At 33.7% G+C, this 21,077-nt stretch overlaps 1 protein-coding gene across 2 annotated transcripts in view; it reads left to right on the forward strand.

Moving 5' to 3' along the window:
• LOC110097896 (probable LRR receptor-like serine/threonine-protein kinase At1g67720) overlaps positions 1-14,786 on the forward strand; it is a 37,060-nt gene extending 22,274 nt beyond the window's left edge. Inside the window, exons 9-16 of one of the 2 annotated variants that reach the window (XM_028693120.1) lie at positions 7,345-7,499; positions 7,581-7,822; positions 10,378-10,504; positions 10,570-10,638; positions 10,722-10,905; positions 11,132-11,267; positions 14,152-14,521; positions 14,576-14,786. In XM_028693120.1, coding sequence (XP_028548953.1) covers positions 7,345-7,499; positions 7,581-7,822; positions 10,378-10,504; positions 10,570-10,638; positions 10,722-10,905; positions 11,132-11,267; positions 14,152-14,487 — 1,249 coding nt within the window. In that variant the 3' untranslated portion in view covers positions 14,488-14,521; positions 14,576-14,786. Of the gene's footprint in view, positions 1-7,344; positions 7,500-7,580; positions 7,823-10,377; positions 10,505-10,569; positions 10,639-10,721; positions 10,906-11,131; positions 11,268-14,151 lie in introns of both variants that reach the window. The other variant, XM_020824534.2, reaches the window with a different exon arrangement.
• Positions 14,787-21,077: the final 6,291 nt, after the last annotated feature.

The raw sequence follows: 21,077 nt of genomic DNA on the forward strand, positions 1-21,077 counted from the left end.
TCCCATGATTCTTTAATTTCCTTAACGATGGTAGAGCAATATTCTAGAGCGTAGGACTCTCATGCTATATCTACATAGTTAAGTGGGCTTTTGGAGCATGATGTTTGATGATGTTAAAAAAATTCATTTAAGTGGAAGTGATGACTGGTATGGAGAGCTCTCATGTGATGGGGAGATTGCTAAGACATGTGAGAGTATTGGTTTATTCCTACTTCGGATAGTTAGAAAAATATGTTGGTGTAGGATAACAAGTGATTGGATCTCACCATAAGCTTAAGTTTTTGAGTTGAAAATATGTTTGCCCCCCTTTAGTTTATTCTTCCCTAACAAATGGTTTTAGAGCCAGTTTGTAAAGTACAATAGGCCATAATAAGCCATGAAGTTTGAGATAAATGATGGCTTGTTGACCTGTATGAAAAAAAAAAAAAAAATCAAAATCACGCTCATACCTGTAGCGTCGGACACAGCACGTCGAGATTGTGCCCAAATTGCGAGTATCCCGTGACCCGGACATCCCACGCACATCGAAGCCGCATACCTTCGCACGATCTCCGCCACCATCCTCACCTTCTTTGTGTCGTTAAATAGAGAGAGAGAGAGTTGCACTCCTCGGTCGACAAAAATACCCTCTCCTCCCCACTCGAAAAGAGCCGCAAGCCCCCCATCTTTCTCTTTTTCCGAAATCCCTTCGCCTCTCCCAAAGCCAAATCCTCTCCTCCTCCCTGCTGACCCGACGTCCCCGCCCTAAATCCCGTCGCTGCCTCCCAATTCCTTGCAATCCAGAGAGAGGGAGATTCCCCTACCTCCTTCGTTGTCGCCCACGTTCCCATTCCTGTTGGGTCGAAAATCCTGACTTTTTGATCGAAAGCAAGAATGGGAGCACGCTGCATTGAAGGTAACTTTTTTCGTTCGCATGCTTCTTCGGTCAAATCCCATAAGACTGCCGAACCAGAGAGGATAATAGGAGATTTAACTTAGAATGAATCATGTATAAATCTTGTTATAGTTTCCTATGCAAATCTTATTCTTTAACATTAATTACGATTATTCATAATTATTATTTTTATTTAATTATAATTAATTATTAACAATTATAATTAATTACTATTAAGCATAATTAATCATGATTAATTATGATTAATTAATTATTAATCATAATTTATTATAATTAGTTATTTTTAATATTCCAATAGAGGTGTGGAAATGCTTAGGAGATGAAGGGATTTCTTGGCTTACTAAACTTTTTAATACTATTTTGAAGACTAAAAAGATGCCAGATGAGTGGAGAATGAGTGTATTAATTCCTATTTTTAAGAATAAAGGCGATGCACAAGATTTGCACGAATTATAGAGGTATTAAGTTAATGTGTCATACTTTAAAATTATGGGAGCGAGTTATAGAGCATAGGTTGCGGCGTGATACTAATGTTTCTCAAAATCAATTTGGATTTATGCCGGGTAGGTCGACTATGGAAGCCATACATTTATTCAGAGGTTTGATGGAAAAATATAGAGGAAATAAGGAGGATCTACATATGATATTTATTGATTTAGAAAAAGCATATGATAAAGTTCCAAGAGAAGTGCTATGGAGAGTTCTTGAAAAAAAGGAGTCAATAATGCTTATATTCAAATCATTAAAGATATGTATGCAAGAGCTATTACTTGTGTTCAAACACAAGGTGGATTGACCAAGTATTTCCCTATTTCGGTTGGGTTACATCAAGGATCAGCCTTAAGCCCATATCTATTTGCTTTAGTCATGGATGTTCTCACTAGACATTTGCAAGATGATGTACCTTGGTGTATGCTTTTTGCAGATGATATTCTTCTGGTTGATAAGACTAAAGAGGGAGTTGAAAGTAAAGTTGAATTATGGAGGTCAACCTTAGAGTCTAAAGGTTTTCGCTTGAGTAGATCTAAAACGGAATATATGGAGTGTAATTTTAGCAGTAATAGTCCTAGTGAGGGGATTGTGACTTTGGGCAATCAAGTCATTAATAAGAGTACACGTTTTAGATATCTTGGATCTATTGTTCAGAGTGATGGTGAAATAGATGGGGATATTATCAGCAGAATTCAAGTTGGATGGTTGAAGTGGCGGAATGCATCGGGCTTGTTATGTGATAGAAATGTACCCCTCAAACTTAAGGGAAAATTCTATAAGATGGTAGTGAGGCCTGCAATGCTTTATGGTGCCGAATGTTGGCCATTAAAAGAGAAGCATAATAATAAGTTAAGTGTGGCAGAGATGAGGATGCTCAGGTGGATGAGTGGCTTTACCCTTAGAGATAGGATACGAAATGAGCATATACGTGAAAAGGTTGGAGTAGCTCCAGTAGAAGATAAAATTAGAGAGAGTCGCCTTAGATGGTTTGGTCACATAAAACGGCGGCCTTCCGATGACCCAGTTAAGAGAGTAGAGGTATTAGATTTGACTTATATTAAGAAAGGTAGGGGTAGACCTAAAAAGACTTGGTTAGAAAATATTAGGAATGACCTTTCTTTATTAGATTTAAACGAGAATTTGACTTTTAATAGGACACAATGGAGAAAAAGGATTCATGTAGCCGACCCCACGTAGTGGGATAAAGGCTTGATGTTGTTGTTGTTGTATACAATGACTTGATCACATAGAAACCCCCAAAAGCTGATACAAATTGTAAAATATGATTGTGCCATATATTATGAACTACAAAAATCAAGTTGGCCATGATTCACTATTTTATATAAATTTCATAATAAGTTTATTTCAATTATAGTCTTGTGTTTCCATGTTTAATTGTTTCTCATCAATCTTGTATGTAGCACATCTAGTACGTACAACTAAAAAATAAAATTTTAAATTCTTCATTTGGCACTTTCTTTCATCTTGACAGTTTTAAATTTTGCCCACTTTATGAGATCACACTGCAGCATGTGATTTATTTGAAAGACCAAGGGTACATAATGGATGCAAGGCATTTTATACATTAGATGATATCAAACATACAATAATAGATGGCAATAGAAATCAGCAAGGTGATATTAATTGTATTGCCAAATTTTGTGATGACATTGTGCCGAGGAATGTTTTAGATGACAAAGGCATTCGTCACAAGGTCACTCAACAAAGGATTGTAAGTATGTAAATATAATAATCCCATAGGCATCCATAAAGTAAAAACAAACTAAGCAGCTAATAATGTTTGTTCAGCAACAATACTAACAAAATACATTTTGGTTGCAATGGAAGGTTATATTTGTATAGATTGCTGTCAAGACAGGCGTTCCGGCTTTATCAACTTTTCATTTTCATTTACTATACAAGTCTCTTTTTTTTTTTTTCAATAACAGTAAATGTGCATGATAGCTAGTCAGCCGTTAAGGCACTCTTCTTGGTTTATTTTAATTCTCAGTTGCAGCTCTCAGAACACGAACATCAGAAATGGAAACTTACTCAGCTACTCTTTTAAACGTGCATACTAATCCAAGTTTCAAGAAATTCCATCAATTAACACTAAATAAATAAATAATTAATTAGATAAACATAAAATTCATCAGGAATTGACCTTCATCAGACAACTGGTTAAAAAATCCAACGTGACGCAGGGATGCCAGAGAACTGAACAGTTAGCAATCACCATTCTCAGAAATTCAAGATCATCAAGCTCATGTTCAATGCACACAATGCAGGCTCGAGGCAAGAGCCGTCAAATATACACATGCGGATTATGAAGGAAAAATGCCAAATCCCTGGTTCATATTGACTAAAGAAGTCGAAATCCAAAGCTCCGGGCCATTCAGCTGCTGCTCATTCTTTTAACAGCGTCCTCCCTTTCAGATTCCAATCATGCATTTGTATATCAGAGAGAAAAAAAAAAGTTAAAAGAACGGAATTAAACATCCTGAGTTCAAATAACTGGGGTTGCAAACATCCATAAGAGTGATGCAATGATTCTATAATTATGTTATAATGAAATTAATAATTAAAACAATGTTTGAAAAATAGGACCGATCAATAGGTTAACTTTAAAAACCGGTGTCACATCAAACTGGATGGAACTGACTACAATTACGGGTTCAAATGAATTACTGTTGAATTGGTAGAATTAACCAGTGCAAATAATGCAGTAATAAGCAGGATTGCTCAATAATATAAAGGATTTTAACTCAGAAAATTACTCATAATAATAAAAACAATAAAATAATAATAAGCTAATAATGATAATAATAATAATAATAAAAGATAAATAATTGAAAATAATAGTAATAATAATAATAAATAATAATAATAAAAGTAATAATAAAAAATAGTAACTAAACTAATTAAAATAATAATAAGTAAACTAATTATTGATAATCAAAATAAATATAATTTAAAGTAATAATAATAAATTAATTAAAAAAGGTCAAATCACTATTTTAATGATATTTCAAAATTTATATAATATTTTTAACTAAAATTAATTTTAAATTAAAGATGATTAAAATACGAGCAATTTGATGTATTATGCGTATTTTTCGGATAAAAATGAATTTTTCTATGAATTTTTGAGTGAAATCTGGTTTAAAATACATTTAAAATTAATTTTAAACATAAAAAGACGAACGGACGACACGTGACGGGCTGCTACTGGCTCCTGGAACCGCGCTCAATCATTGGCGTCACCGCCAATCATTATGCAATGATTGCGGCGGCGATAAGGCTCACGTGTTTTCCACTTAACTCAGTCAGCAACGCCTCCAGCCGTTGGATCTTTCACCATTCCAAACGAACGGCTGTGATCAAGTTGGATGGAAACCCATCCTACACAGCGGGATGTGCTGTTCGGACCAACCACGGAATAGCGAGATCACAGCCGTTGATCCCGAAATCAACGGCTGCGATTTCGTGCAGTTCAATAAGACAGAACCGAAACCCTAAAATGGTATTTTGCTTCGTTCTCGCAAACTACTCAATGAATTTTTATGAAATTTTAAACATAAGCTCTACACATGAACATAAATCATGGGGTGGTGTTTGTTTGGGTTAAAAGCAGCTTTTTAGAAAGCTATTTTATCCTATGTGTAGTGACCTAATCTAAGGGTTTTTGTGAGATCTAACCTTTGGATTTTCGCGTTCTTAGGTTTGTTGCATTTGTAGATTGTCCACGCATAATTTCCTAGTTGAACACATGCTTCGAAATGCCTTGGATCGAACGGGAGAGGCTTTGGAAGCTTTTGATCCTCAGTTGGCCGGAGATCTCGCCGCCGGCGAGGTCTTGGCGGCGGGTTTGACTTGTAAAAGATGAGGGAAGGTGGGGAGAGCTCTCACACGAAATTCTCGGGCTTTGGAAGTCTAGGGAGAGAGAAAGCAAAGAAAAGTCCTTCAAACAAACCATAAAAGCTCTATTTATACTTCCATGCATTGTATGGACGGTTAGGATTGAATTGGGAGTCAAATAGTAGGGAAATTAGAGAGATTGGCCGTGGTTTTGAATTATAGACCATTAATAGGGCTTTAAATGCATTGAATGGGCTCTTAATGGGTTTAAATATGTTAATTTGACATATTAAGGGTTTGGTTTGACCAAGCCAAAGTTTGAGATTGGTTCGAGTTGATTTGAAATTGAATAAAGCTCAAATGGGCCTAATGGGTCAATTTGGGTCAAGTCAACTAGGTTGACCCAGGGCACAAGCTTGGGCCCAATGGGTTGGGTCTGACCCATTGGGTCAAGTGGAGGTTGGATCTGAGCTAAAAAGAGGTCAACACCGTGCTCGTGTGCTTGGACTGCACATGACCACCGCCCACGTCCTTCCTGCGCACGCTTCATACACAATCCACCCCTCAAGCCTCTTGCGCACAACTTCCGCCAGATAGCAGACCCACGCAACCACCTCCGCTCCTCTGATTCTATTTCTTGGACAAGAAACTTCATCCACTTCCACCTAATTTTGATACCACTTGTAGGATCTTAGAGGAAGATGAAGGTCCTTGAGCTTTCTTGAATGAGAGGGAGAGGGAGGAAGGGGAGAAAGATCAGAACAATGCTAATCTTATTACTTAATGGCTTTCTTTTCAATTACAACCTATTGCATTTATTTATTGACATCAATGGCTACACAAATATGCACATACAATAAAACTAAAGAAAGTACAAAGAAAATTTAACTAAAATCTAGATCAATATCCTAACAGAAAGTAGATGTATAAGATTTGACTTATGTTAAGAAAGGTGAGCTAGACCTAAAAAGACTTGGTTAGAGAATAATAGAAATGACATTTTTTTTATTAGATTTAAATGAGAATTTAACTTTTAACATGACACAATATAGAAAAAGAATTCATATAGCTGAACCCACATAGTGGGATAAAGGCTTGATGTTGTTGTTGTGGTTGTTAAAACATGAAAATCATTTTTTCTTGTACAAAAAGAAATGAAAGCATTTTGTTATTGAATAAATAAAAAGCTCTTAGGGAATTTACCATTAATTCCAATGCCAATTGACTTGATTTATTTAGAAGAGCGAAGCCCATGGAGCGGTCATAGGCATCTTCAGCTCATGATCCTATTTTCTGGTTAGTACAGGGGTTTGAAAGGGTGGGAGAAGGGCCTCGTTGCTGTAGACGTGCTATCTCGCTCATTGCATAGAGCAGATGATGTTTTGCATCGATTAAAAAAGCATTAGAGGTTAGGTATTTGGGAAAGGAGGGCATGTGATGGTTTTTTTTTTCTGGTAACTAAGATTTTTGGCACCCTTAAAAAATAATCATGTAAGTTTCTATGTAAGCTTACTACATCTCAAGTGGATAGTTATTAAAGACATATAATTTGATTTGATTAATATGGAATGTCAAAGTTCAAGAACTGGATACTTAATATGTAGAAAAAAGAATCATTATGAAGAAAAAAAACCCGATATCTCACCGTTTCAGATAATTTCATATGTTGATGAAATACTGGGAGATGGAATTGAAACAGTGATTAGATTTTGTTCCATATAATATCATTGTTTCCTGTATAATTTTTACTTGACCTTCCGTGTTTTCACTTTACTACTGCTTCATTAATTTTGAGAGCTATTAAGGAAGGATGACGCATAAATCGAGAAGTGGTCCAAATTTTTTGGTTGAGGTATTAGATTTGACTTATGTTAAGAAATGTAGAGGTAGACCCAAAAAGACTTAGTTAGAAAATATTAGAAATGTTATTTCTTTATTATATTTGAATGAGAATTTGACTTTTAACAAAACACAATAGCGAAAAAGGATTCATATAGCCGACCCCACATAGTGGGACAAAGGCTTGATGTTGTTGTTGTCTGTTTAAATAAAAAAGTTTTGCTTGGCCTAAAGCAGCATCCTCTTATTTTTTTTCTCAGCTATGAGGGAAATGCAGATCTCGCCAGACAAAGGAATGGCCTTAATCACACTGTAATCATCATCATTATTGTGGTTCTTGGAGTTTCTGTGACACTAGCTGCTCTTGTTACTTGCTTCGCATTTGCACGTAAAAGAAATAAGAGCCGTCAAAATGGTAAATCAAAATATCTCATGTTTTGTCAAGTCCTTCGATTCAAATGACCCTCATGATTCCTTAATGATCTTATCTTTCCAGGAAATGTTGCGAGGATCCAACAAACTAAGAAATTGAGTACTTATTTCAGTGAAGTTGCGACAGAATCAGCACATAGGTATGCATTGTCAGAAATAGAAGAAGCCACTGGAAAGTTTCAGAAGAAAATTGGTTCCGGAGGTTTTGGCATTGTATACTATGGAAAGTTAAAGGATGGAAAAGAAATTGCAGTCAAAGTCCTTACAAATGAATCCTACCAGGGTATTCGTGAGTTCTTAAATGAGGTGAGACCTCTCTCTTGCTCTTGCACAAGAGCTTAAAAAATCATTTTCTGGATCTTGTATCATTCTTCTTGACAAGAAGACTTGTGCAATTTAGAATGAATGGCTTGCAGCTTCTTATTTGGGGTGCTTTTGGAACTTTGTTTAGCTAGATTATGCTCTTGAATCAGCTAGACACTTGGGGTTGAACTAATTTAGTCCTTTTGACTATAAAACTCAGTGTAGCTTATTCTACTTCGTAAAAGACTTATTTGAGATCTCAGACTGATATGACAAGAAAGTTGAATTGGTTTTTTGATTTAGTTTAGATTGATTTTTTGAGTAGGATTCATTGATGGTCAGTTGAGGCAAATGTTATAAATGAAAGATGTTGACTGAAAAAAAAAAAGAAGAAAAAAAAAATGATCGAACAGATGAATCTTTCGACAATCTGGCCCCACTTCAAGTGATGCATGCCGAATGAGGCAATGTTTCGCTTCAATAACTATCATTCAGCGATTCAATCAATATAAGGGTAGAAATCGGGGAGAAAAAAAACTCACATTTAGTCCTGCTCTTTGCCTCCTGCGTGAAACCCGCCTGTTCATCCAACACACACAAGTCGATCGTGTGGCTTGTGCCCCCATCCGATTCGACAAATCCTGATCAAGCACTGTGCGTCCGACGGTCTAATCCAGTCTGACGTCAATCTTCGGCTTCATCTCCCACACGAACAACCCTTGTCTCCGCCTCCATAGACAGAATCGAGCGTGAATCCCATTCCGACCTATCCTTCATGTTTGATACCCCACTTCAGACCGATCACTTGCAACCCAATGTTTCCGATCCACGTGAACCCTTTGAGCCTAGCCGCTGACTTAGATCCATGTACCGCCGAACCAATCTGCACAATGTCTCCGGCTCACAATCTCTGTACCTGTTTCCTTCTTCAATAAGTGACTAGTCCATGTGAGCAAGCATTATACACGATCAACTTAGTCTTTGTCTCTGTCGTGTGAAGTACTATTTGCCTGCGCGAGTAATCCATTGGGCTACGTGATTTGCTTCAAGTTGCTTATACCCCGAAACAGGAAGATCTAAAATTCTAACTATTGGGGCACGCATTACCAACTCCAGTCAATTATATTGGTTCGAGGAATAAAAAAATTGATTTATATTTGTTATTGCAAGTCCATGTGAGCAAGCATTAACTTAAGCGCTGTCTATTTTTGGGGTTAGTTGATTCGGCACATAAGTTGTTACACACTTCTTAGCGAATTTTGGCTTCCATGACCATCGTCCTACTTTCTTAATTGACCAATGTCCTTGTGGCTTCTAGGTTAGGGCGTAGTTGGGCACAGTAACTCGGTGTCTAGTTCATCCCTCATCGTTAGTTCTACTTTCCAAAAATGACCCACTTGGAGCTCTTGATTCTACCTATTTAAACAATCTAGCCATCCTACTTATTTAAAGTGAGAGAATAGATCAAAGGCATCGTGCCTTCAATGCCTTTAATCATTGATTTTACTTGATAGAATTCCATGTGGGGCTCCAGCTGTTATGAGGGAAGCTTCAAATGAAACTAACAAGTAGATGGTTCGATTAATCTTTTGCCCCTACACCCAATTCAGACGAACGATTTGTGTGTGATATTGCTGCAGGCTTCTACCAGAGTTTATTCTGGTTTCGCCTGCTCAAGCGTAGTTCATCATCTTTCGGGTCCCGACACACATGCACTCGCTCGAATCCTTCACATAGATCTGGATCGGTCGACGGAGCACTTGTAAAAGAGGATCTTACACAACAGCTTCCTTGCACCCATCGGGCTTCAACACCTGTCAGCTCGCACGCATGCCTTGTTGTTGTTATAAGCTTATGTATCTCTTATATTCAATATTGTGTCACAAAAATGCTATTAAAGAAGCCAAAAAATTGTTTATACAATTAAACACACTCACCTGTCATTCTCAAATCCAAAGTACACCCCTGTTTATAATAAAACAAGGATCTTTATAGAAATCTCATAAATAGGATTACCTCATCACAATATTCTTCTTCTCACATGCATTTTGAAGCCACCAATTTCATGAGTAACGCTAGCCTAGAAGAGAGTTCGTTAATTGAGGGCTCAAGAGAGATTCTGCACGGAACTCTTGAAGAAATCTTTCTGATATAGTTGCTTGCAGACATAGGTTTGAATCTCAAGATGAAGACCACATGAACTCTGAGGTGCTTAATCAGATCCTGAAGACTCTTAGGATTCGTAACATGGATCAGGAGAAGGAATGTTGTTCAGAAGCATCATGTGGATCTAAGTCCTGAATTGTGAAATTTGATGTAGAATCTCAACAATCAATCTCCACTTTGATATGATGAGGAATATTCTGGACATCTCTTTCTAAATATAGTCAGTAAAATAGGATACTTTATGCAGCTGGAATTTTAGACGCTGTCCCAGTTAGAAATATCGAATTTGTAAGGAAAATTATCACAAGGATTCATTCTAAATATCAAGTATAAGTGTGATTTATCCCGTTTTATGATAAAAAAAAACTATGGTTTTCTCCCTTTTATTTCAGGTAACGCTGCTTTCAAGAATACATCACAGAAACTTGGTTACATTTCTTGGATACAGCCAACAAGATGGAAAGAATATACTTGTCTATGAATTTATGCACAATGGAGCTTTAAAAGATCACCTTCGTGGTAAGTCTGATTATTTTTTATAACATTATTTGAATATCTATTTGCTTATTTGCTTATTTTGACAGGATCTGCAGCTCTGAAAAGAACTGTTAATTGGATTAACCGTCTCGAGATTGCTGAGAATGCTGCAAGAGGTTGTGCTTATGATTCTTGCAAGCTACTTTTGAATCCATTTTATACAAATACATATAATGCATAAGCGGTATTTATATTTCAGGGATCGAGTATCTTCACACAGGGTGTTCTCCAACTATAATTCATAGAGATCTAAAAAGCAGTAACATTCTTCTTGACAAGAACATGGGTGCTAAGGTCGCAGATTTTGGTCTTTCAAAACCTGCTGTTGATGGATCCCATGTTTCAAGCATTGTTCGAGGGACTGTTGGATATTTGGACCCAGAGTAAGGCTTCAACTTTAAAGAAGCAAAAAAAAAAAAAAAAAAAAAAAAAAAAAAAAAAAAAAAAAAGAGACCCATCAGCAGCGAACAAAGAAAATATGGCTTTGTTTTTTTCTTCCCAAAATATTTTCGAATGCACTTTCTTTGAACATCAATGACATACTATTGTTTTCTGAGAATTAAAATTGTTGCTAATACATAGATGTTGGATTTGTTGACCATTTTTCAGATACTACACCTCTCAGCAGTTGACGGAAAAGAGTGATATCTATAGCTTTGGTATTATACTTCTTGAGCTCATTTCGGGTCAAGAACCGATATCAAATGAAAGATTTGGAGCCAATTTCCGGAACATTGTTGCATGGGTTAGTTCACTAACTGTTCTTTCAGATCCTGTCCCCCTTTTCCTTTCAGTTTTGTTTATTTGGACTATTTCTTTGATCCTGTGGCTTAATTTCAGTCGTGGCTTTAATCGTTTGTTCCAATTTAGGCCAAAGCGAACTCTTTTGCTAGCTGAAAACTGCAATTGCAAACATTACATTACGTCATTTGGTTTGAAGGAATATGAGGGAATGCAAATTCGTTTTACTTTCCTATTTTATTTCTCATCAGTCAAATATTAAAATAAATAGTAAATTTTCAATTAATTTCTCCTTGTGAAATCTAATTTCAATTCAACTCCTATCCATTCTATTTTCATTTTCTCTTTTAATTTCTAAAAGTCAAACAAAAGCCTAAGACTGTTTGGTATGGAGTTGAAGTCTACGCAAATTCATTTTACTTCACAATTTCAAATTGAGTGTTTGTTTACAAGGTAATCGATATGTAACAAATTTATTTAGAAATTTTGAACAAATGTTTTCTTTTTCCCATTGGCAATTCTCCACCAAAAACAGTGAAAATAAGAAGAAAATTTTATCCGATCATTGTTAGGACTAACATATCCTTCATTTCAAAAAACAAAAGCTTAATTTATCATCAATTAAATACAACAACAACATCAAATTTTTATCATACTACGTGGGGTTGACTTCACATATCATCAATTCATTTTACTTCACATATCATCAACAACAGCAGTTGGACCTGATTATATTCCAATAGAGGTGTGGAAACGGTTAGGAGATGAAAGAATTTCTTGGCTTACTAAACTTTTTAATACTATTTTGAAGACTAAAAGGATGTCAGATGAGTGTGTTAATTCCTATTTTTAAGAATAAAGGTGATGCACAAGATTGTGCGAATTATAGAGGTATCAAGTTAATGTGTCATACTTTAAAACTATGGGAGCGAGTTATGGAGCATAGGTTGCGGCGTGATACTAATGTTTCTCAAAATTAATTTGGATTCATGTCGGGTAGGTCGACTATGGAAGCCATACATTTATTAAGAGGTTTGATGGAGAAATATAGAGAAAATAAGGAGGATCTACATATGATATTTATTGATTTAGAAAAAGCATATGATAAAGTTCCAAGAGAAGTGCTATGGAGAGTTCTTGAAAAGAAAGGAGTTAATAATGCTTATATTCAAATCATTAAAGATATGTATGCAGGAGCTATTATTTGTGTTCAAACACAAGGTGGTTTGACCAAGTATTTCTCTATTTTGGTTGGGTTACATCAAGGATCAGCCTTAAGCCCATATCTTTTTGCTTTAGTCATGGATGTTCTCACTAGACATTTGCAAGAGGATGTACCCTGGTGTATGCTTTTTGCTGATGATATTCTTCTTGTTGATAAGACTAGAGAGGGTGTTGAAAGTAAACTTGAATTATGGAGGTCAACATTAGAGACTAAAGGTTTTCGTTGAGTAGATCTAAAACGGAATATATGGAGTGTAATTTTAGTAGTAATAGACCTAGTGAGGGGATTGTGACTTTGGACGACGATCAAGTCATTAATAAGAGTAGATATCTTGGATCTATTGTTCAGAGTGATGATGAAATTGATGGGGATATTATCAACATAATTCAAGTTGGATGGTTGAAATGGAGGAATGCATCGGGCTTGTTGTGCGATAGAAAAGTACCCCTCAAACTTAAAGGAAAATTCTATAAGATGGTAGTGAGGCCTGCAATGCTTTATGGTGCTGAATGTTGGCCATTAAAAGAGAAGCATAATACTAAGTTAAGTGTGGCAGAGATGAGGATGCTCAGGTGGATGAGTGGCTTTACCCTTAGAGATAGGATAAGAAATGAACATATACATGAAAAGGTTGGAGTAGCTCTAGTAGAAGATAAGATTAGAGAGAGTCGCCTTAGATGGTTTGGTCACATAAAACGGCGGCCTTCCAATGACCCGGTTAGGAGAGTAGAGGTATTAGATTTGGCTTATGTTAAGAAAGGTAGAGGCAGACCTAAAAGGACTTGGTTAGAAAATATTAGGAATGACCTTTCTTTATTAGATTTAAACGAGAATTTGACCTTTAATAGGACACAATGGAGAAAAATATTCATGTAGCCTACCCCACGTAGTGGGATAAAGGCTTGTTGTTGTTGTTGTTGTTGTTGTTGTTGTACGTGGGGTCGACTAAATGAATCATTTTTCTCCAAAATATATTAAAGGATTCATGTCATAATTATTCAACACATTTTACACTAGCTATCGACTATCTAATGTAACCCTCTATTTTTCTCATCCAGGGCTTCAGACTAGCAATGACAGTTTTTTCTCATTATTAAATAAAAAATTAAGAATATTTTTCACTAATTTCTCCTTAACTAATTAATTCGGTGAAAACTAATTTCTATTAGATTCCTTACCATTCGATTTCCATTTTTTTTTTTAATTTTCTTTCTTTGAAATCATTCAAACCAAACGAGGCCTAAAGGTTCTTTCTCACTGTTTGTTTCACTACTCAAGAACTAGGAGATGCACTTTTTAAGTGCTCGAAGTTCTTAATAAAACTGCAACAACTACATTAAAGTCAAGACAACTGCTCTCTTCATAACACATTGTATAAGTAGGGCCATTAAAATTAACTTAATTGTAACTGCATCAAAGTGTCTTCAACTCTAATTATATGCTGACCAACTTTAGGCTTCGTTTGTGACTGCTTTTTTTACAGCTTTTTAAAACAGCGTTTTAGTACAAAAATTAAAAATTTTGTACTAGAAAACTGCTTTAAGAAGCAGTAAGAAAGTCATCACAAACGAAACCTTAATCATAACAAAGATTAAACCATGGCTTTCTCCTGTGATGCAACTTCAGCTGCTAACAACTTAACCATCTTGGAATTCTGTTGCAGGCTACATCATACATTGAGGGTGGAAATATTCAAGCAATCATCGATCCGTCTCTTGAAAACGACTTCGAGCTGCAATCAATCTGGAAGATTGCTGAGATTGCTATCCTGTGCGTCAAGCCACAGGGAATTCAGAGACCATCAATATCATTGGTTCTCAAGGAAATTCAAGAGGCTATTGCCATAGAGCAAAGTTCAGGGGTAACTAATGGAGGTATGATGATGACTGGAAACTCTCCAAGTTCTTCCTTGAATTTGGATTCAGTGGCCCTCACTGGCTCTGAGACTCAGATGAATCCTTCTTTTCTTAAAGTTTTTTCCCAACCAGTTCTCAGATGATATTTAGGCGTTGTTTGGGACTGCTTTTTTACTGTTTTTTAAAGCAGCTTTTTAATATAAAAAATAAAATTATTGTATTAAAAAGCTGCTTTAAGAAGCTGTTAGAAAGTCATCCCAAACGAAACTTTAATCTTTTACATAGGATCTCTTCATCTCATTTGGTATGAATTGATATGTTTTTCTAGGGATCATCCTTGTGTGTATTTTGTTGATAGGGTGAAGCTATATTCTGGAATGTGAAGTAGAAGTGCCATGATTTTGTTATTAGTTGAGAGGCCTTTTGGTTCATTATTATTTTATCTGTGATGTCAATATTTTGCATTTGAATTATTTAATTTAGTTAAATTTAATTGAGTGTAGGGTTAATTTAAATAAACTTAAATTGATTTTCATTGATTTAGGATTAATTTGAGACAATTATTACGTTCTTGTTAATTTTTCATTGCTTATAAAAAATATTTAGAATGAAAAGTTATTTTTTGCAATCAAAATAGTTAAGTTGTTTTCTCTACAGCAATTTCGTCAACTTTATAAAATGTTGTAGCTATCTCAAATAAACTCTAATGACTCGATTGAAATTAGTCAGAAATCAACAGGATAAATGGTACTTATGCATGTGTGCATGTATCCTTTATTTTTTTTTTTTTGGACATATTAGGGGATTCGAGTGTGGGTGAGATCAGGAGGAATTTTTTTTTTTATCGATCAATTGGCCTACAACCCGTTCTCACATTTATCATTTTGAGCGACTATCTTTAAACGAGAGTAAATTGATTTTGATTTGTGGGGAATATATCTATGCATGACTCATGAAGTTGTGGAGCAAAACATTTTTATAATAAAATATTGAAAATATATAGATATAAGATGGTTAATTGACTTTTAGAAAATCTTATAGGAATTGTAATAAATTATGTTCACAAATTCATCTCTTACAAGCAAAGGCTTAGAAGGAAGGATTTGATCTCACAATCATAAGCAAATAAATAGAGTATAAGAGGGGGAAGGGTTGGTTGTTAATAGCAAATAGAGTTCTTTAGATGCTTATAGGAAGAATATTTTATACTTTTGAAAGAAGATATTTGTTTTAGTTATTGAAGATATTGATAAAAGACTATCTATATCTAAGAATGCTCTATAAGTTCTCAAAAGACTATCTACATCTAAGATTTGACCAAATCATGAAAGAATATAGGAAGAAAAATAGGATCAAGGGCAAAAGAAACATAAAGAGACAATGAATGTCATGGTATAATCAAGATGCATTGATACTTAGTGTGAAAGTCAATTAGAGACATCTTTTTCTTCAAATAAAGATCTAATGATAATATACTACATAATAAATTTCGTCAATACATTTTTTGCTGATGATGATCCCTTAAATATTAAGGATATTAGAAATATAATAATGTAGATGATAAATAGAAACATCTAGAACCTAAATAAAGTCGGGTACATCCCTCGCTAGATAATAAACTTTCTCCACATCAAACAAATAACTATAGAAGCAAATTAATTGAATTCACATTGCATGAAAATTATATTTGAGAAAAATAGAGTCATATCAGTTTTTCTATGATCAGAAGAACTAAAGACCACAAAGTTAAAGCTAGGGCATACAAATTAATGTTAATGGTCTCCCATCACTTTCTTAACAGGATCATTATATTAAATCACTTTCATAAATAAAAGTATCATGAAGGTATAGGTTTATTTTATTAAGAATAAATTTGACAGTGTTTATCACTTATGTGAAATTAAAAAGCTTAATGAAAATTTAAAACTAGACAATGAATGAAGTGCATAAGATCTAATAATGTTATAATAATGCAGTGTATTAACTTTATATAACTCAAAATTTGTATTGTTGCACATACAATCAGGATGAATCTTTTTGTTGTTCATTTTGGATATTAATTTCCTCACTAGAAAGTAAGGCATAAAGAACATCAAGATCTATGGGATTGAGATATGTTCTAATGGCGGTTTTGAAGGAATTATATGAAGAGGGAAGGCCGTTCAAGATGTATAAGATAACATCTTCTTTGTCAATTTTTGATCCTACAGCCGCAATATTGTCTACAAGAATTTTGATTTGAGCGAGATATTGCTGCATGAAGCGATATCCCACATTTAAAGCTGATAGAGTTCGTGTTTGAGTTGGATTACACAAGATCTGTTGGTCGGTTGGAGACGTTTCTCAAGAATGGACCAGATTTCTTGAGCCATGGAGGAAGAGATAACGTAGGGGAGGATGGAGGGAAAGATGGTAGACATTAGAGTGGAAATGAGATTTCTGTCAACAAGATGCCAAAGGTGAAAATCAGGATGAGAAGAGTTGGTCAGTCTTGGGGTGTCACCAGTGAGATGGCTGGCAAATCCATTTGCGGAGAAGTGTTGAAGACAACAAATGGCATATGTGTCGACGGTAAGTTAATTGGGTGGAAACCAAGTTCTTGAAATTTGAGATCAAGAACTTCAATGAAGGTGGGACGGTGAACTGAGATAGTGCCGCGCAGAGTGGATTGAGTTGGATGGGAGGCTGCAGAATCTTGATCAGCCATGGATGAGATCTGATACCATGAAGACCCTGCTGGCCAAGAGAAACTAAGAAGGAAGAAGAATAAGTGAAGAATATTGTATTGATATCCTTATAATAGTACATAATAATGTATATATAGACAACATTGAATTAAGATAGTATAATGAAACAATTTAGCATAAGTTGAATCAGTGACCTATGTACACACACTAACAGAGAGAACATGATAAATAAAACTCTCATGTCACCAAAGATATGCTTGATTCAAACATAATAAATAGTATTTCATTTGATATGATGGAGATGAGTTCGACAATATAGTTTAGCATAGTGAAAGAATTTACTATAAGATATCGTATTGATAAGATCTGGGGCTCACAAATTTTTCCCTTTATTGACTTTTTCACATAAAAGATCTCGTATTTACTATAAGCTACTCTTGACTTATTTATTTGTGCTTGTAAAATTTTTAGACAATATTAAGATGATCAATTAATTCTCTCTCTACTACTTAGAATGTTCTAGAACAAACAACAATAATAACAATTAATATTAATAAAAAGCATACCAATTAATGAAAAATAAATTCATTAATTTTTTTATAATTAATTAGGGTGAAAATAAAAAATTGTTTGATTGGTTAAACTAGATATAAGATAATTATTTATTTTAAAAACTAATTCTATTAATTTACTTGTGATAAAAATAATTGATGTATTAATTAATATAATTAATTTGATTTGTTAGGGATCAAATAACAATAGAACTAATCAATAATGATATCTAGTGCAATTAAACATTCTGATTAATATGAGATAGACTACTTAACTGATAAGTAGTTATTAATTGACTAATTAGTAATCGAATATTGATTGGAAAATAAATAAAATAATTGTTTATTTATGCAAAGTGAATAATTGTGACATAAAATTACCCAATAATAATATTAATAAATCATGAATATAATAAATTAATCGAATAAAAAATCAAATAACTAGCATAAGTAATTGAACAAAACTTAATTAATCTAATTACATAAAATTTAAATATCAAATAGTGGATGTAAGATAAATAATTTAAATCTTTACATTATTAAATCATAAGAAAATAATCAATAATCAATTATATAAAATATATGATTGTGATATTAAATTACATTATATTCGTTGATTATGATAATAAATCAATTGAACACGCCATCAAGTATCATAATAATTATATAGCTGGCTTAATTAATAAATTTTTTGTTAATTCTTAATAATTTAAATGTCAAATTATATCACCAATTAAGAAAATAAAATAGTAATTATAGTTAATTAAGACATGATATAAGTTATCTTAATTATGTGAAACTTGTTATAACCCAACTTAATTAACAAATAAATGTAGTTCTCTAAAAGTCATTCATGTCAAACATATAAATATCATTAAAATTAAAGTTTAATGAGGTTGACTTTTGAAATTTAGCTTTAACCATTTTGAAAAATTAAATTAAAATAATTTAAACTTTTACTAAAAAATCAAATTTCTACCTATAATTCAACCCAAGCTCCTAAAAACAAATCTCCAGTCAAAAATAATCTTTTAAATTATATTTGACCTTTTCTTAGATGATTATTGCAAAGCAATAAATTCTTTTTAAAAAACATAATCTAATATAATAATAATAATAATAATGAAGAGTAGAAAGAGCCAAGATAAAAATATATTGAGTGTTTCAAACTAATAAATAAGGGAGGTGATCAAGTCTTAAAAAAGGTTGAGCGCTCATATCTCACAATATTTTTATATGGTTTGAAGAATTTATAGTAAAATTGTGTCAATATTATTAATAAAGCCAATAGATTAGGTGACTAATTAACAATCACATATTGATTGGAAAATAAACTCTTAATGACTCGGTTGAAATTAGCTAGAAATCAACTATTAAGTACTTATTAATTGACTAATTAACAATCACATATTGATTGGAAAATAAATAAAATAATTATTTATTTAAGCAAAGTAAATTATTATGACATAAAATTACCGTATAATAATGTTAGTAAATCATGAATATAATAAATTAATAAAATAAAAATCAAATAACTAGCATAAGCATTGGAACAAAACTTAATTAATCTAATTACATAAAATTTAAATATCAAATAGTTGATGTAAGATAAATAATTTAAATCTTTACATTATTAATTCATAAAAAATAATCAGTAATCAATTATGCAAAATATATGATTATGATATTAAATTACATTATATTCATTGATTATGATAATAAATCAATTGAACATGCCATCAAGTATCATAATAATTATATAGCTGTCTAATTCACATTCTCTTTCTGCTGGGACTGCTAAGCCTCAAGCTTTGGTTCTCTCTTATTTGGATGTTAATGAGGAGAAGGTTGGGGAGGGTCTGAATGTTATGGATCTTCAGTTATAAGGATTGTAGGATGTGATGTTGTTCCTGTGGCTTAGGATGAGGGTTATGTTGTTTCGGATATTGAAAATGTTAATGCTGGAGGTTTTAACGGGGAGTCTGGTAACCCTGTTATCAGTGTTGGTTCTAGTGGGTTTAAGGAAGGTGCTTGTATCAATTTGGATATTGCGGGCATGAATTCTACTGTTGTGAGTGCCATGAGCCCTATCCCTTTCTTGGTTAATCATGTTTATATCCCAATTCCATCTCCCACTAATGTTGATGATGAGGAAGAATTTTTTTCTAATTATTTGATGCCAGTTTGTCTGACTCCTAACTCTATTGATGTTCTGGGTCATGATGGTTTTGTGAATTTAGCCTCTAATCCTTTAGGGTCGGTTGGTTGCGATTTTGTGGCTATTAAGGGTGTTAAGGTTTCGGTTGTTCATGAAGGGACTCTGAGGGGGGTTGTGGTTAGTCATTATGTTAACTTGGCTTTACCGACAACTTTTGTTGATATTCCTATTTCAGTTGTGTCCAATTAATGCGGAGTTGAAAGCCCATCTAGCCTTCTCAATGAGTAAATCTTGTGCGAACCATTCGGATTGGTTAAATGTGTCTGGCGATAATTTTGATGAGAATGAAAAATGAGATCCAAGATCCTCAAGATAAGTTCAATTCCATGGCAGACTGATTTGTTGATCAAGCTATTTCTAGTGGTGATGGGAAAAGGTCTAAAAATAAATCTAAGAAAAAATATAGATTCCTACTATGCTTGTTTGGCTTTTCTTTTGGTTGCTGGACTATGATGAGGCAATCCTGCTTAACCTTGGGTAGGCCTTGAGCTGGCAACCTTGGTGGTTAGTGTGGCTTGTGCCTTTTGTTTTTGCTTATTGAACTTCGGCTGCTTGCTTTGTGGCTTACTCCGCCAATGGATGGTCGCCTCTTAGCTACTCAGTGGGTGCAGGATTGCTAAAATGAGTCCTCTTGGTTGGCATTTTATATGGTGTGTTTTGTCTGCTTAGCTAGTTCTTTCGTAACATTGGGCGTCTTTGCTGTAAGTGTGTGTTGTTGGCTTTGTTTGTCTGTTGTAATTTTCCTTCATGTTCAATAAAATTTGGGGCTAGTCCCCCTTTTTTTTTAAATAATAATAATTATATAGCTGGTTTAATTAATAAAAAGTTTGTTAATTCTTAATAATTTAAATGTGAAATTATATCACTAATTAAGAAAATAAAATAGTAATTAGAGTTAATTAAGACATGATATAAGTTATCTAAATTATGTGAAACTTGTTATAACCCAAATTAATTAACAAATAAATGTAGTTCTCTAAAAGTCATTCATATTAAAAATATAGAAATATCATTAAAATTAAACTTTAATGAGGTTGACTTTTGAAATTTAGCTTTAACCATTTTGAAAATTTAAATCAAAATAATTTAAACTTTTACTAAGAAATCAAATTTCTACCTATAATTCAACCCAAGCTCCTAAAAACAAATCTCTAGTCAAAAATAAACTTTTAAATTATATTTAACCTTTTCTCAGATGATTATTGCAAAGCAATAAATTCTTTAGAAAAAACATAAGCTAATTAAAAAAAAATAGGCCTAATATATATATATATATA

This window comes from Dendrobium catenatum, unplaced genomic scaffold (genome assembly GCF_001605985.2).
Source record: "Dendrobium catenatum unplaced genomic scaffold, ASM160598v2 fragScaff_scaffold_231, whole genome shotgun sequence".
NCBI classification, from domain to species: domain Eukaryota; kingdom Viridiplantae; phylum Streptophyta; class Magnoliopsida; order Asparagales; family Orchidaceae; genus Dendrobium; species Dendrobium catenatum.